The 18119-nt window shown below is 41.2% G+C and overlaps 1 protein-coding gene across 1 annotated transcript in view; it reads left to right on the top strand.

Moving 5' to 3' along the window:
• Positions 1 to 14517, top strand: part of LOC120946900 (transient receptor potential cation channel subfamily V member 6-like) — a 50046-nt gene extending 35529 nt beyond the window's left edge. Inside the window, exons 7-15 of the mRNA XM_040361723.1 lie at positions 45 to 191; positions 1477 to 1686; positions 1771 to 1857; positions 2707 to 2783; positions 4095 to 4260; positions 5907 to 5973; positions 8542 to 8810; positions 9456 to 9562; positions 13232 to 14517. Of these exons, the coding sequence (XP_040217657.1) occupies positions 45 to 191; positions 1477 to 1686; positions 1771 to 1857; positions 2707 to 2783; positions 4095 to 4260; positions 5907 to 5973; positions 8542 to 8810; positions 9456 to 9562; positions 13232 to 13529 (1428 nt within the window). The 3' untranslated portion in view covers positions 13530 to 14517. The remainder of the gene's footprint in view (positions 1 to 44; positions 192 to 1476; positions 1687 to 1770; positions 1858 to 2706; positions 2784 to 4094; positions 4261 to 5906; positions 5974 to 8541; positions 8811 to 9455; positions 9563 to 13231) is intronic.
• Positions 14518 to 18119: the final 3602 nt, after the last annotated feature.

The following is an 18119-nucleotide window of genomic DNA, read 5'->3' on the forward strand; positions in this document are numbered from 1 at the left end:
AAAAAATATATATATATATTTTTTTCTCCTTTTTGATCTTTCAGATGTTCCAACACCTGCTAAAAAAACGTAAGCAGGTTCAATGGTCTTTTGGTCCTATAAATTCCATTCTGTATGACCTCTCGGGCATCGATTCTCGGGATGAGGATCAGTCTGTGTTGGAGCTTGTGGTATCATCTAGAAAGAGAGAGGTATGTAAGCGCAACACCAGACAGAACCTTTTTTCTGCTAGTTTGGATAATGTGGGGACAAGATAGAACCCCAGATACGTTTTTACTGCTATTTGTGCCCCTGCTGGGGAGATTTGTCTTCACTTCCTGTTTATGTATAAGGTGTCAGACAACACAGAAAACTACGTCCAAATTTCACCAGCGAGGACCTGGACGACATTTAAAACCCGACAGAGGTTACAGCCCTTCTGCAAAATATCCAAAGCTAAAAGGAGAAAAAAATATATTGGCTAGAGTTTATCTTGCTTAATGTTTAACTAAAGCCAATATGCATATTTTAATACATGAAATGTATCCTCCATCTCTCACCTCCAATCGTAAGTCACAATAAGGCCTCCTTTACACTTGCAGCCAGGGGGCAGTAAAAAATAGGTGGCTGAGCCACAGTTTTACTTCCTCCCTGATCGCTCACCTTTATCATTGCATGGTGGCTGGATGGGGTGATACACATGCTCACACATGCCCTGCCAAAAGTTATACCCCATGTCATAGTGCCATTGACCAACACAGCCAACTGAAGTGAATGGACTGCTTCGTGACACGCACATATTCACAGAATGTTCATGCACCAAGTTAACAGAATGTGCACAGCACAGGGAGAAGGCATGCTTAAGGCCTCGTGCACGTACACTATATCACCAAAAGTATTGGAACGCCTGCCTTTACACACACACATGAACTTTTTAAAGGCATTCCAGTCTTAGTCTGTAGGGTTCAATATTGAGTTGGCCCACCCTTTGCAACTATAAAAGCTTCAACTCTTCTGGGAAGGCTGTCCACAAGGTTAAGGAGTGTGTCTATGGGAACTTTTGACCATTATTCCAGAAGTGCATTTGTGAGGCCAGGCACTGATGTTGGACATGTAGGTATGGCTCGCAGTCTCTGCTATAATTCAACCCAAAGGTGTTCTATCGGGTTGAGGTCAGGACTTTGTGTAGGCCAGTCAAGTTCCCCCAAACTCGTTCATCCATGTCTTTAAGGACCTTGCTTTGTGCACTCCCTTAAAGGCCCGACCGCATAGCATTCCATCTCCAAGCTTTGAACAACTCCAACTCTCCCCCCCCCCCCTACAATACAATAATATAATAAAAATATTAAAGATTATATGCCGACAGGGCCTCCATGGAAAGAGTAGGAAGAACTGGTGGGGGGTGGCGATTAGAGTTGACATTAAATTACATTTTTAAAGAGATGAGTCTCAGGACATGAAACTGATTCTTGTACTGCTTGTTTTAAACCTTTATAGGCTCGGCTTATCCTAGAGATGACCCCTGTGAAAGAGCTAGTCTGTTTAAAATGGCAGAGCTGTGGTCGACCATATTTTTGGCTCTTAGCTGCAATCTACTTCATGTATATGGTATTCGTTACTGTGAGTTGCACCTACCGGCCTCTGAAGTCCATTCCAAAGGACAACGATTCACGAAATTCCATCATCATGGTACAAAAGCCTCTGAGCGTAAGTAGCTTGCTAAATTGTGAGTTGTGGAAACTTCTTCATTGGTCACCTTTTAAAGGCCTTTTCTTTTCTGGAAACCAACAGGAGGCCTATGCTGCTTATGAAGATCAACTTCGCCTGGGCGGGGAGCTGATCAGTGTTATTGGAGCAATGGTTATTTTACTTCTCATGGTAGGAACTTTTCAAGTCTATGATTATTTTTATTTATTTTTTAGATGCATCTGAGTCATAATGCTTGCGAATTTCACTATAAGTCAAGGTGATGATAATACTTTTTGACAGACAAGATGATGACATTTTTCTAAATTGTGGTTATGCAGCCAAAGGGCATATTTGTAAGATCAGGTATAGGCCCTAATGGTGTAAAGGGAAGGGTGGCTTGGAAATAACGTTGCGGGGGATGTCTCCTGCAAGAGTTTTATGAGCTTGGTGGGGTCACAGAGTAATTAAACCTGTTTCTCACTACAGGAATAAGATAAAAGAAAACAAAATAATTCTGGGACATGATTTAGAGCAGGGTCAGTTTACTGTCCTTCAGACTAGGAGGGCCATTAGGAGTAGAAAAGCTCCAAAAGTCAGTGGGACAAATCAATGCCCCACCTTTGGTGTCATTGGGAGCTATTGTGCCCCATCTTTGGTGTCATTGGGAGCTATTGTGCCCCATCTTTGGTGTAATTGGGAGGAATTTTGTCTCATAATTGGTGTTGTTGGGAGGAAATGTGTTCCATTGTTGGTGTCAGGGGGGATAATTATACACTATTGTTGGTATCAGTGGATGAAATAGTGCTCAAAGGGCTAGAGAAAGCAATCAAAGGCCCGCACATGGCTCCCAGTTTGGATACCATTGATCTAGAGGAGGAGAGGGGGGTTTGGGGTTATAATTGTGTAGTTCTGGGTATACTCTCCAAACCGCAACAATGTCTCGAACCTCAGGGGAGGGGCTCTGAAGTTTATCTGTTAAAGCTTGTTTTTCATTTTCTATTTTTTTTTTCTATGTTTTTTTTTTTTTTTTCTTTTTAGATTCCTGACCTCCTACGGGTTGGAGCTACCAGATATTTTGGACAGACAGTTCTTGGTGGACCTTTCCATATCCTAATGTAAGAATCTTTACAAACCTCCCTGACATACATTGGGGGGGGGGGGAAATAACAATGAGTCAAAGTTGGGTAGTGAAGAGGTTGACAAACGTGCAATATTATACAATTTTGTTTTATTCAAGTCTTTGGATCTTGCTTAAAGCAGTCTTGTCCAGTTGGGCAGGTTCCTCTCCTGTGCAGAAATTACTCACAATGTTTTGGAAGCTGCAGCAAGTCCTTTCCCAGCTCATATACCACTTAGACAACAAACAATAACTAGCAAAAACCTTATTAAAGCGGTAGTAAACTACATAAAAAAAATGGGCAGTTTAAGAAGTGATAATGTGCTAGTATGCATTACATACTAGCACATTGTGACAGACTTGCTTAAAAACTATGCCTTCCAGTGGTGCGCTGTCACCGTTGAAGGCGCTTCCAGATTCACTGGTTTGCAGGCTTCGGCGATATGAATGGGCGAGCCAGCGATGACGTCACTCTTGCGCATGAGTGTGGAAGTCAGTTTGCGGCACAGCTCTGAAGGGATGGCACAGGCATGCTATTACTTCAGAGCGCATGCGCCGTTGACGTCACCGGCTGCATCTAAAGTAATGGAAGAAAATGTAGCTGCGCTGTGATAAATAATTAGATGTGAAAAAATACTATTATAAGTAGTATCGGCATATATGACTGAACAAACAATAAAAATATAAATGACAAATATGTGAAAAAATGTCAAAAAAACTCTGGTTGCAAAAAGTCCACAATGGAGCAATGAAATTTTCTTATGTGATTCAAATAAAGATCCACCACCAAAAGTGAAAACACTGTAAGGAATACACACTTACCAGATGGCAAGCAAGGATGGCTTGCGGCTGAAACCCCAGCCCGGGCCTTTAAATAGTAGATTCCAGCAACCGTCAGTGGCAATCAGTGAAACCTCGGATAATGTTGTCACCAAAGCAGATGGGGTACCGGAAAAATAAAGGACTCGCCATAGTGAAGTTCCGTATAATAAAAATAATTTAATAGTTTAATAAGGATAAAAAAACTTACAAACACAGATGTGTATGCAGCATAAAAGAAAGCCGGCCGGCTAAGCGAACGCCGTGCGCTCGGACTGTCACGCGATGACGTCAGCACGTCTCCTCCTCACAAAGCGTGATTTGTCACACAAATGACGTCGTCTGGGGCACGGGCAACGTACTGATGCATCACGTTAAATACAACAACAAAGAGCCAAGCCTCGATCTGAGTCCAGATTTTCGAATGCTTTGTATTTGCTTTTTATATCTGCTGCCCAATAACTAGAATATCTTCTGTTTCCTTCTTCAGAATAACGTTTGCCTGTATGGTGATGGCAGTTTTGGTAATGAGGGTCACCAACAGCAATGGGGAGGTAGTCCCTATGTCGGTAGCATTGGTGCTTGGATGGTGTTACATCCTGTATTTCACCCGAGGCTTCCAGATGCTCGGACCTTTTACCATCATGATTCAGAAGGTACAAGTATCAGAGCCAATTTGTTTCTTTGCATTTCATTCATTTATTTTTTTAAATGGTACTTTGGCCAAAATAAAAATAAAAAATGTCAGTTCATCAGTAGAAGTAACACACCCTTTAACAAAGTTTTATTATCTGTTGATCCTACTATTGGGTCTAAACTTTTTTTATTTTTTTTATAGAAAAATAAACTATTGCCGTCAATGCTTAGTGATATTAAAGGTATTTTTTAATTCATTAATTTTTTTAAATAACAAACATGTTCTACTTGCCTGCTCTGTGTAATGCTTTTGCACAGAGCAGCCCCCATCCTCCTGTTCTCAAGTTCCCCGCCAGTGCTCCTGGCTTATCCTGCGAGTGCCCCCATAGCAAGCTGCTTGCTATGGAAGCACTCATGCGGGCTCGCTCCTGAGCCCTGCTCTGTGTTACAATAAGACGTACAGAATGGGGTTCCCTGGCACCTCCTCAATGGCTACCCTTGCTGTCTCGGCCAAAAAGGAGGTAGAAACCCGAGAGAGCCATATCGCTGGATCCCACTCAGGTAAGCATGGGAGAGCTACCTTTAGAACCACTTTAAAAAGGTTAGCTGGAGACTACCCTGTCCAATGGGTAACAATGCTGTTGTGTGATTTCACTGCAGAAGGAACAGCGTTGTGTCCATGACAGGGAGTGGACAAAATAACAGACCTATCAGAAGGATTAACCGGTATTAGTTTTTAGCTAGGGAGACACTCTGGATTTTATTTTTTAAATTACAGGCTCACAAATGGTTAATTTCAGTGCAGCAGAAGCTAAGAGGGCAATAAATCTACACTGGTGGACCTGTGACTAGTGACAATCCCAAAGAAAAATTATACAGGGAAACAGTGTTTACTGCAACGTCTATAAAGCAAGAACACAGGGCAAAACTGTGGTATTGCGCTTAAAATCACATCAGACCAACCCCACTCTATGTAAAAGTCCAAAAGTCACTATAAACTTGGCAATTAAATTTAAGCAATTGAGCAACTCAAGGGTCTAGCAGCTTCCAATAATCCATGGGTAGTGGATAAAACTGAAAAACAAGAAAGAGAAAAGGAAGCACAGATCCTAGCGCAGGTAATCCTTTCAATTGTTGACAAAATAAGAAGTTAAAATCATCAAACTCGCATTTTCCCATTGAGGCTACATTCGCACCTTAGCATAGCATTTTTTAAGTGTTTTCCCGGCATTTTTTTGTGCACTTTTGGAAGCCTCAGGTGACTGACACTGAAGAGGGAAACAAAAACTCACACCTGCTACAAAGTCCTGCCTGGTGTCATTTTATTGCCATGACAACACGTTTCAGAGGCATATCCCCCTTTTTCAAATCTATACCACATGATCAAATATTACTGGATCTGTATTTTCACACACACACATTTTCTATGTTCAATTTGACTTAAAGGCTTCACCAAAGGGGCCCCTTTCCATACCCAGGCTCCATTGCAGCAGCATGGGCTGCAAGAGATATGGTTTCCCCACTGGCCACGGGGCAATTGCCAAGTTATTAAAATGCTAACCGTCTTTAGATTTTTTTTGTAAAATGTTTAGGAACTTCCATTCTTTGTTGGTGGGCTGCCGTTTTCATCCTCTAAAACTGTCTTTTTATTTATTTTTTCCTTAAGATGATATTCGGAGACCTGTTGAGATTCTGCTGGCTCATGGCGGTTGTCATTCTTGGATTTGGTGCAGGTGAGAAGAGCTGAATTCTATATAGTTCTCTGTAGACCCAATGTTGTGTTTTTTTTTTATAGACATTTAAAGCGGAATTCTATTTTTATTTTATTTTTTGCATAACAACATTGGTCCAGCCTGGCCCAAAGTTAATATACATTTTTATACCTGGCTTATCACTGTAGAAGATACCGCTACAACAATGATCTTTTCTGCCTTCCTGGTCCTGTGTCGACCAGCTACCCTACTGCATAGTACTGCTCAGCAGAAGCACCATTCAAAGAAGGGCCTCAATGAGTATAAGGCCTCGTACACACGACCAAGTTTCTCGGCAAAAAACAGCAAGAAACTTGCTGGGAGATATTTTTTTGCAGAGGAAACCGGTCGTGTGTACATTTTCGTCGAGGAAACTGCTGAGAACCTCGAGGAGCCAAAAAGAGAGCATGTTCTCTATTTCCTTGATGGGAATGGAGAAACTTGGCTTGTCGAGTTTCTCGACGGCTTCACAAGGAACTCGCCGAGCAAAACGATGTGTTTCGCCCATCGAGTTCCTCGGTCGTGTGTACGAGGCTTAAGAATTTCTCTGGAAGAGGAGGGGACTGTGATGTCATATCCCCCTCCTCTCCACTTAATCCAATCAGAGAATGATTTGCATGCATTAAGAAAATGCTATGCGTTCTCCGAATGGCACCCATTCTGAGCAAACAACTCCAAGAGGCATACCTCCCAACTTTTTCAGATGGGAACAAGGGACACCTATTGTCAAAAGTATGTAGGCATAGAACACAAACCCTGCCACGCCCTCTTAAAGGAGAATTATACAAAAATAACATTAGTTAAACCCACAAGTTCTTGAAGTTCAAGTTTTTTTTACCACTACTATTCCTGTTTCAATGTTTTTATTGAAATTTTTGCAAAGAAAAAAGAGTTATACTGCCTTTTGAAACTTGGAAATGGAGAAATTTAGAGATTGGATGAAAGGTTTAACACTGGGAAACACTTTTTTATAAGAACATTTTTGAATAAATAGTCCATTTTATATAGAACTCTATAGATCAGACCAAACTGAAGGACAAATGAGGAGGAAAAGGGGACTTTGTTCCAAATCAGGGACAGTCCCCTGAAACCAGGGACAATTGGGAGCTATGCAGTGGTGACTATGCAGCATGGCAGCCTCCAGGCATGGAATTGGGAATACAGCCATGGTAGAGGCAGTTACTACAGTAATTATTCTCTTCCACAGAGATTGGCCAGGTATGGAACATGCATACTTAGCCGAAGCTGGACCAAGGTAACTATGGAAAAAAACGTACCTGGAATTCAGTTTCAAACCACATAACTCAAGTCATACATGGAAATGGGATAATGTATGCACACACTAATAACTGACACATACATACAAGCATCTTAAATTTTTTGCACATAAAAAAAAAAGAAAAGCTTGCACATGTTGTCCTTATTTCAAATCATAGAGCAAGTACCCATATACTGTACAGTTTCATGCCTGCATATCGACAGCTGCATATAAATCAGAACTGGAGTCACCGTCAATCCAGCGATGCGTGGCCCCGGGTCTCCCCGCCAGTCGCTGACCTCTTGGGCGGCCAACTTCCAGATCTGCTGTTATTGGCTGGGCCAAGATGATGTCACTACCATGCATAAGTGGGAGATCCGTAAGCTTCGGCATTGCTAAATTTGTACAGTGAGCTGTGTAAGAAGCTTTTAATGCAGACGAGATAAAGCATGTCTGTTTTGCATTAAAGTGGAAGTAAACCCAGTCTCATTATTTCTAAACTACTGCCATAGTGCTGATCTATAAGGATATATATGCCTCCTGCATATATCCTTATCTGTCAAATATCTCCCCTCTGTCTGTTATGAGACCCGAAAAACTGCAGATTCTGTGGGTGGATCTGTTGTCTGGAGCTCGGTGGGTGGAGTTGTGATGTCAGTAGACTCTCCGCCCTCCTCTACACTCCCCTTGTCAACATGCATTTTTTCCTATATATTTCTTACACTGAATTCTGCTATGATCACTAACAGCCAGTCAAAATCCAGAAAAGTAACCACGTGACTTCAGAAATGGAGTGGGGGTGGGAATTAAAAAATAATGCCTGTCTGAAGCTAGTGCATGAGATATGTAAATAACCTGTCACTCACAGCAAGGGGGCGGAACGGACTAAGGTTTTTCTCTGTAAGTCCGTTTTAATTCACTGAACAATAAGAGGATTGCTCAGAGCTGGATTAACTATGTGTGGCAAGACTGGGCACAGATGATAGGAAATCTTATACTCTACATTGTGACATCAAAAAAAAAAATAAAAAATTTCAGGTTTACATCCACTTTAAAAATCCTGTCTGTCTGCCCATTTTTATTTCCTACCATAAAGTTCCACTTTAAACCACGTAAGAAAAAAGCCTTACTATCAATCAGCGGAATGTAGAGGAAGGGACAAATGGTGAACCTTTGTGAAAAAAGACTACAGCTTATTTGATTCAATTAGTCCGCCTTAAAAATGGAAAAAATCACAAAGGTTTTAGAAATCGATGATCCTGTTTGAATAATTTTAATTTTTCTCTTTGCAGCATTCTATGTCATATTTCAAACACAAAACTCAGGAGATCTGGGGCAGTTCATGACATATCCAATGTCCCTGTTCAGCACTTTCGAACTGTTCCTGACCATCATTGATGGTCCTGCTAATTATAGCGTGGACCTTCCCTTCATGTTCAGCGTGATGTACTCGGCTTTTGCAATAGTTGCAGCTCTTCTGATGCTGAATCTGCTGATCGCCATGATGGGAGACACTCATTGGCGGGTGTCCCACGAAGGAGACGAGCTTTGGAGGGCTCAGGTAATTCACAATACTCGATAGGTTAAACCAAAATGGTTCAGTTCAAATTGAAAAGCACAAAGTAGAGGTCTTTAGTGGAAACCAAAATGATCAGGGCAGCTGAAGTTAATAACAAATCCTGACTTTTCTTGTAAAAGTCAAGCTTGGCTCTTACCTCCAGTAGATGGCACTAATAGTGTGCAAAATAGTAATTTCCCGCAGGCAAAAGACTGTGTATAGATGAGGGCACCTATGTCCTATAACTGAGTGAACATTTATGACTCCGATCTGTGCCGCTGCAATGTGACTCCCGTGTGCAAGCACGGTAGTGACATCATCGCGGCCCAGCCAATCAAGCAGCTGATGGCACGAAACCCCGAAAGAAGATCAGGGGAAGATGGAAGCGCCCACGACCCACTGGTTCATTTGCAGCGCTGGAGAGCACATTATGGCATTACCCACCAGGGGGCCCCCCAAAAAAGTGAAATGACAGCATACCTTACTACCACTTTTTAAATTTTGCCCAGCTAGACCTAAACCTTTCTTGCGTTTCCGTATATCTGAGCTTGTAGTGGATAGAAAGACATGCCCATATGGCCCAGAAAGATATTGTCTTCCTACTTGCACACAGAAATATCCGCTCTAAGACCGTTTTTATGTTTGCAGGTTGTAGCCACTACCCTCATGCTGGAACGGAAAATGCCAAAAATCCTCTGGCCTCAGGTGGGAATCTGCGGGAGAGAGTATGGTCTTGGCGACTCTTGGTATCTTCGGTAAGAATCATTCAAGCTGGCCAATTCCTGCTAAATCTGCTAAAGTTTAAGCCGTGAGTGGCCCTATTGGCACAATCTGGGTCAACAAAAAAATGTAAACTTGTCAGACAAACGGTGAATGATTCCGGTCTGATGCAGTCTGTGTTTGTGTATTCAGACGTCCGCTGTTCTCTGAATACAATGGACAGCAGCGAAGACTTCTCCACTTCTATTTGTCATGGATTTGGAAGCAGAATTGACTGATTTCTAAGGAATTATGGCTAGCCTTACACTAGAGGCAGCTGTGATGTGTGTGTGTGTGTGTATATATAATGCTGTTTTATAATATACAATACTGTGCAAAAGTTTTAGGCAGGTATTCATAAAATGCTGTAATTTTGGAATGCCATTAGAAATAGAAGTGTTAATAGTTTTTTTTTTCTTTTTATCAATCAACTAAATGAACAGAAGGGAAATCCAAATCAAATCAATGTTTGGTGTGACCACCTTTTGCCTTCAAACCAGCATCGATTCTTCTAGAGGCACTTGCACTAAGCACAGATCTTCTGTGGATGCCTCAAATCCTTCTGTCTCTTCATGTAATCCTAGATAGATGGACTTTGATGAGATCAGGGCTCTGTGGGGGCCAAACCATCACGTCCAGGACTCCTTGTTCTTCTTTACCCTGAAGATAGTTCTTAACCACTTTAAACCCGCACGCCGTCAAATGACATCCAAAAAGGGGATCTGTTATCCCGGGTGGACGTCATATGACGTCCTGTACTTTGTGTGGGGATATCTGAATGATGCCTGCACCTAGAGGCATCATTCAGATATAATTTTCTTCTGGTGGCGATCCTCCCCCCCCCCCCCTCCAGCCGCCATCCGGTGCTACTCCGGGCTCTCCCGTCCCATCGGGGGCCCGGAGAGATGATCGCCATCCACTGGATGTGCAGCACAGAGATGACTGGTGACCAGATGGTCACCAGTCATCTCTATGACCGTCAGAGGTACCCGTAGGTAAACAAACCGCAATTGTGGCTAGTAAGAATGAGATCTGTGAATTTGTTTTCACGATCTCATTCTTTCCAGACTGGAGGAGAGATGTGGGGTCTTATTGACCCTGCATCTCTCCTTAAAGAGGACCTGTCACACACTATTCCTATTACAAGGGATGTTTACATTCCTTGTAATAGGAATAAAAGCGATCGAATAAAATAAAATAAAAAGTGTCAAAAATAAATAAATAAGTAAAATAAAAAAATAAAGTTTCCTTTAGTGTCGATGACATCGGATATCTTCTAAACTGTTAAGGTTCAGGAGATATTCTGGGTAGCTACAGGTAAGACTTAATATAGGCTTACCTGTAGCATATAGTGGTTTAAAGGGTTTACAACCACTTTAAGAATGGTCTTTAGTGTAAAGTGATGGTTTGGCTCCCACGGAGCCCTGATCTCAACATCATGGAGTTTGTCTGGGATTACATAAAGAGACAGAAGGATTTGAGGTAGCCTACATCCACAGAAGATCTGTGCTTGGTTCTCCATGATGTTTGGAACAACCTATCTGCCAAGTTCCTTAAACTGTATGCAAGTGTACCTAGAAGAATTGATGCCGGTCGGAAACCAAAAGGTAGTCACACCACATATTGATTTGATTTAGATTTTTCTTCTGTTCGCTCAATTTGCATTTTGTGAATTGATAAATAGTGTTGCTCGCGAATATTCGTTACGAATATGGCATATTCGAATATTCGCGAATAACTCGAATTTCGCGGCCAATATTCGCTATTCCGAATATTCGTATTTTTTCAATTTTATTTTTAAAACGGATCACATCCTAGTGATCTCCATCGACGTCTAAAAGCATTGCTGGTATGATTAGCGACCCCGGGCCGAGTAGCTAAGCTGAGGCGATCCTTTTATGTTGCCGAATATTCGCAATCGCGAATATTCGATTTCCGAATATTCGCAAATACTTTCTCCGCCCTTCTTTTGCATCAGAGCCAATCAGAGTTCTCCTACCACAGTTGTCATAGGAGAGAGTGGAGTGTTTCTGTGCGTTTTTCCAGTGTATCACATCTTCAAAGAATTTTCCATCTCTTGTCCCGTGTCATCATCATTTGCATTTCACCTCTTTAATGAGAATAATAACTGTTTAACATAAAGACATTTAAGAGATGTCAACGTAAACGGTTTACTTGTATTTTCCAAATCTATGGTTATTCAATATTTATTAAACTAATCAATATACAAATTGGTCAAAGTAAACCCTCAAATCTATATAATAATGTATTTATTTTATTAATACCTTGTTAGTTGCAGGATCCATTACGTAAAACCACACTTTTTCCAAAGGGCAGGTGAAATTGAATGTTTCAAAACTTCGCAATCAATTTCGCATTCGCATTAGCGAAATTTCGCAATCAGTTTCGCATTAGCGAAATTTCTCAAATTTTTTTTTTTGATAAAATATCATGAATATTCGATTTTAGCGAATATTTCACGAATATTCGGCTATATATTCGTGAAATCGAATATGGCGTATTCTGCTCAACACTATTGATAAACCTAAATAATTTTAAATATATTTTTTTGCAAGCATTCTTATTTTACAGCATTTCTTCGCACCTGCCTAAAACCTTTGCCAACATATGAAGGGGTGCAACAAAGCATAGATGGAACTCACCATATAAGTCTATTGGTTCAGTTGCATTCATTAATTTAAAGCAAAAAAATTGTATTTAGGCATAGGACGGTAACAAAAATAAAAAATATTGGCACATTCATGGGGTGTGTCCAACAACTGGCAGCACTTGACAACTAAAAACAACCCAAAAGGCAGCATATTTAGTATTGTTTTAAATGTGAACTGTTAGATGAGTTCAGTTTTGTTTTCATTGCAGGCTAGCTGGTTAGTGAGCTGGGACATCTTGTCTGTTTTGGATGTGTGTTGCCTTTTCTGCAAAGGCTAATTATAGGTTAGGGGGGTGCCCATTTTCTCGGCACAGTTTGTGAATTGGTGCATCCCTATACCTTTTTAATGAGGGGTGGGCTCCCTCCAGGCACACCTGCACACCTAATATTTCTCCTTCTGCCTGGGGAGGGGAGTGACAGGTGCACCCAAGATGACCAATAACTGGCCAGACCGGATCCACATACGGTAGTGGCTGCATTTGATGGGCACAGTGGCTGCAATTGATGTTTTTTCAGTTTGTTTGCGCCCCCCCCCAAACATTTTCAGCACCAGCCGCCAGTGGTCCCCAGTGTCCCTCTCTGTCCCCACCATGTCCCTGATTATCTGAAAGATGGGTTTTAAATGTTTTGACAAGGGCGCAGTTTCAGTGCTTGCCATAGGCGCAATTTTCACTAGATACACCTCTGTATATATGTGCCCCAATTTGGGAGACTTAATATTATAGAGTGAGGCCTGCAGTAAACTGGGGTGCCTTGACTGGCCACTGAAGCTTACACATATGTTTTTAATGTGTATGACTTAACCCCTTGTTTTTAATGTGAACTGTTGGGGTCAATTTGGTGTTGTTGCAGGCTGGCTGGTAAGAGAGCTGTGAAATTTTGTCAGTTATGGGAAGCATATTTATTATTGTAAATGCCTTCTGACTGCAATACAATGATAAATACAGAGGATTAAATTGGGCTTTAATTCATTTTTTTTTTTTCCATCTGGCAGAGTTGAAGAGCGTAAGGATTTGAAAATGGAAACAGTGAAGCAAAATGCAGATGCAATTCAGAACAATGACAACAAACAGGATGGAGTTGGGGATAACCAGTCTCAGAAGTTTGACTTCTCAAATGAAAGGATCATCAACAAGCGAGTTTCTATATCAGAAAGTCCAGCTTTGCTTCGTAAAATATCCCAACGGAAAGTGAGCAGAGGCTGGAGTATTCTAAAGAAAGCCACCCTCGAGCAGCTACAGGGGAAAGTAAATTATGCTTTGGAAACTGAAGAAAACATCTATAATGTATGAGTCCAATATCAAGCTGATATTGTGAAGATTCAGAGATCTGTTTGAGTAGGAATTTGCCATTTTTTGGATTGTTGGGAATAACATCATTGCTTTACATTTGTTATTCGAAATCTTGGATTGTGTTAGAATTTGAGAGGGAAAGGAACTCTACAATACAAGATACATGGCAGTGTTTTTATACCTAGTCTTTGTGGACCAACAATTGAGAAACAAAATTCCTTTCAAAGGATACTAAAAGTTCTTGGACTGAATTTCCGAATTGTCAGACAATAGGAAGAACTAGTATGCATTAGAAAAACTTTGCCAGTGACATCAAAGGTGGACTACAGTAAAGACCTTTCCTTTTCCTTATAATAAGGGATGTAGAAGGCAATGGTACCTTTTTACCACTCAAACAAAAAAATAAGGCTGGAATTATACTTATGCACTTGTTAGTTACCTACATTTTCTCTGTTTGAGATTGACTTTCATTTACGTCGCCGATGGATTGACTGCATAAGAGCTAGGAACGTCTTGATCTTTTCATTGCTATAGTCTGAAAGCCCATTGTAAACAAACATTGGCTTGTGTCTTTAAGCTTGGAATGGAATTTTAATGGACCTTGGACATGCAGGTCTCAGTTGGCTTCAGTGGAATAAGATGCACAGGATGTGTTATGGTACTATAGCCATCAGCACTTTAAATGAACCCTGTACAAGAGGGCATTCCCAATGGCAGAAATTCAGCTCTTTGTATTGTGTTTCTTGTTAAGAAAATGTTTGGCTATGAAAGATGACATGGATGAATCTGTCAACTGAACTCGAGACTCTGCAATACCCCCAGTGTCTCATTACTTTGGGGAACAATAGCAGTTACTTAGCAAGGTTCAGACAACAGACTTTTTTTTTTTTTTTTTACTTTATTCCTGGATCCTGCTCCAACCATGCCAATCAGCTGCATGGCATAAAAAAATCTATTTGAGTATTCACTATGCCAAGATATTTTACTTTACTTTTAAATGTGGTGATAATGCCTTTTTTGTTCTGTATTAAGTCAATTTTTTTAGTATTCCATTTTGGACATGGTTATATTGGTTTATAGGTAAGTGTGCTACTTTGTTCATCTGTAAATCCAATTTTTTTTATTTTGTTGCGCACAAAATACCTTCATCTCAAAATACCTAGGAACATATAAGTTCGATTGTACCGAGGGGCCATTGCATTCCTTCAAATCATGTTTAGAAGAGCCTTCAGGCAGATCATAGTGAGGTGGCCGAAGGAAAACAAAACGCTGGACTTAAAGCTGAACTCCTAGCAATTTTTTTTTTCCCACGCTTCCCATGGGCCCACACTGCATGGGTTGACTGCACATTTTTTTTTTCATCTGAGGGCATTGGAGAGGCGAGATATACTCTCCTAATCCTCGGATCCTCCCAGGGCAAGATAATCATTCGATCCTCCGGAAAATTAATCCCTTTGGGTGGTGGAATGTTCCTGACATCATCACGCCCATAGACCGGCTCTGTACGTCCAGAGCTGGTCTATGGGTTTGATGACGTCAGGAACATTCCACCACCCCAAAAGGATTTGTTTTCATAAGGATCGGGTGAGTATAGGTTCTTTGATCACCCCTAGACAAAACAAGCAGTTAATCATGGCTTCTATGGAGTAGAACTTGGGACCTAATGGGGTTGAATTACTAAAACTGGAGAGTGCAAAATCTGGTGCAGCTCTGCATAGAAACCCAACATCTTCCAGGTTTTATTGCCAAAGCTTAATTGAACAAGCTAAAGTTAGAAGCTGATTGGCTACCATGCACAGCTGCACCAGATTTTGCACTCTCCAGTTTTAGTAAATCCCATTGAGACAGTATAACCATAGCGTTATGATGGGACTAATGCAAACACAAAGACCTCACACAGGGCTAATCCGTGCATAGCACAATAAAAACCTGCCTCATGCCATCACATATCACACATCACATAAGGAGATTATTGCTCATTTTAGGAGTAACAAAACTCTCTGACAGCCAAAACTTTCTACTAAAATTTGCTGTTTTCTGGTTGGTATCTGTAGAATCTCAACTGCTTCCTTCAAAGTAGACTCAACTTTTCACTGTGAACTGAATGTTTAAGAGCCTTGCAACTTACCTGCCAATATTCCTTGGAAAATGGAAGGACATTTCTTGCTGTAATGAAAGATGGTGGTAGGCTTCACGTAGTGGCAGCTAGACCAATTTGTGTGACTCCCCTTGCCTGGTTGGACATTCCATGTTGGCATGGGGAATAAGGAGAAATGTGTCAAATAGCTAGGGTTGTCCTGTAGAATAATGGATGCTTGGCAGATTTGAGGTCCTGGTTTAAAGAAAATATGCCTGGATAGAATTGGGGTCGGTCACCCTGATTTCCTTCCTTGTGCATACTGATCTGGAAAAAGCAAGCCTGATTTGGTATTCCGTCTTATCAGACTGCACTGGATGGCTGGTTGTTTGAGGTCGTTGACTTTATAGGTAATGAAGCCAGAATGAGATGGATAGAATGGAGCTATACCTGAACAAGTTGGGAATGTTGGCGCCTAATTTTCTAGTTTCTCAGGTTCACCTCAACATCTCCATTATTCTTTTAGCAGAGGGCAAATTATAATTTTTTTAAATAAAGAGCCCAGAAAACAAAGTTAAGATTAAAAAGAGATCCTTTGAGCTTAATGCTCTGCCAGGGTCACAAACGTAAGTGCTGAAATTAAAGGGGTGTTCCAGCCTTTTTTTAAGTTTATTAAAAGTATAAAAAGTGTAGCTGCTGGCTTTTAATAAACACACTTACCTGCTCCACGGTTTCAGCTCCTCGCCGGCCGGGGCTCCGCTCCTCGCCCGCCGGCGTCTTCATTCCTAGTGTGGGCACCCGGCAGTGACAGCTTTCGGCTTCACGGCCGGGCACCCACTGCGCATGCCCGAGCGGCGCGGGGCTGTCCGATTGGACAGGCGCTCGCCTACAAGGAGGGGCTGCAATAAGGCGATTAAGCAATTTGCCTTACCAGCCCCTCGGCGGAAGGTGGAAGTGGGACAGGAAGTCCCACTCCTCCTGACCTCCCCACTCCCCCCCCCCCAAAAGAAAATTACATGCCAAATGTGGCATGTAAGGGGGGAAGGAGTGGATTAAGCAGAAGTTCCATTTTTAGGTGGAACTCCGCTTTAATGAAGGGACTTTTTACATCTTTCTTAAATGTGCAAGCTAGCCGACCGTCACACTTATCAAGTCAGAATTTTTGATCTGAATTCTTGTTAAGGTTTGGTGACTTGCAGAGCAATGAAGCCATTGGATCACAATGACCGAGGAGAGCGCAGCAAGCCCAGCTTGTGTATTTTTCTCTGTGATAATGCAGTCACTTGTTATGTATCCAAAATAGGGTTTACAGTTTTTTGGGTGGACTTTATCTGTAAATCCTGTACAGTTTTGGTTGAATTGAAAACTGTCCTGTATGGTAGCTGCAGATTAAGATATATATATATATATGACGTAATTTTTGGTAATCCCTGAACGCTATTACATTTTTGGATTATTAGATACAGTAACTAGTAATCACAGTGAATTCTCTGAGCTAATATTTACTCATGGCTGTTCTCTCCTGAGTCTGGAATACAAGTTTCACTATTTTAATTTCCATGTTCATAAGCTCACCACAAAGTTCTTGGCAGGAATCGCCATATTTATTGGCTGGAATCCTGTGAACAAGCAAGGCGGGGTAGCTGTATACTTCTTTCTTATTCTATACTTAAAGTGACTTTCATTTTACAGTTTTTGGCTTGTTTAGTGAATAATAAAAACAAATCCTCATTGGTAGATCTAAAAAAACGATTAAACCTGCACATATCTTCAGAGTTCAAGATCCGGTCTATTGTGCCGAAATCTGAGTTCCAGACTGCCCATTCTCCATCTAAAGACCCGTACACACGATCTGACTTTTTGACAACAAACCTCAGACGGACCTGTTTTTGCACACAATCCGACTATGTTTTTTCGCTTTTTCATCGGACACATGTTCTCTGTGAGAACAGACAAACTTTCCGGCAACAAATGTCCGATGGAGCAAATTTGATTGTGTGTACAAAAATCACTTCTTAATGTTCCTTTAAAACTGAACTCCAAAACTACAGGAGGGGGCGGAGACAACACCGGTCAACCTGCACAAGGAGAGAGCGCGGCGGTGACCGATCTTTATAACAGGAAACTCCTGCACAGAGGCAACTTATCACACTGGATAATTTCAGAGATCTGGGGAAATTCACAGAACACACCAAGATTCAAGGAGGACTACACATGACAAATTAACAACATTTGCTTATCCCAAAGTTCAGCTTTTAACTTTCAGATTTTTTAAAGTAGGATTATATGACCACCTGTAAGATGGCAGTAAGATTTCTATTTTTACGGGAACCCTCATTTAGAAAATTTGGTAAGTATGAGATCTAATCACTGTTAGCGGTCTCCTTCTCCGAGCTGCAAGCAGTCTTGTATTTCGGTTCTAGAGAGAAACGGCCATGTTTAACATGAAATGAAGTTGAAATTGTATAAAGCTGCTGTTTTTGCACTTTAATTATGTCAATAGTAGAATGTTA

Source organism: Rana temporaria, chromosome 8 (genome assembly GCF_905171775.1).
Source record: "Rana temporaria chromosome 8, aRanTem1.1, whole genome shotgun sequence".
Classification (NCBI taxonomy): Eukaryota; Metazoa; Chordata; class Amphibia; order Anura; family Ranidae; genus Rana; species Rana temporaria.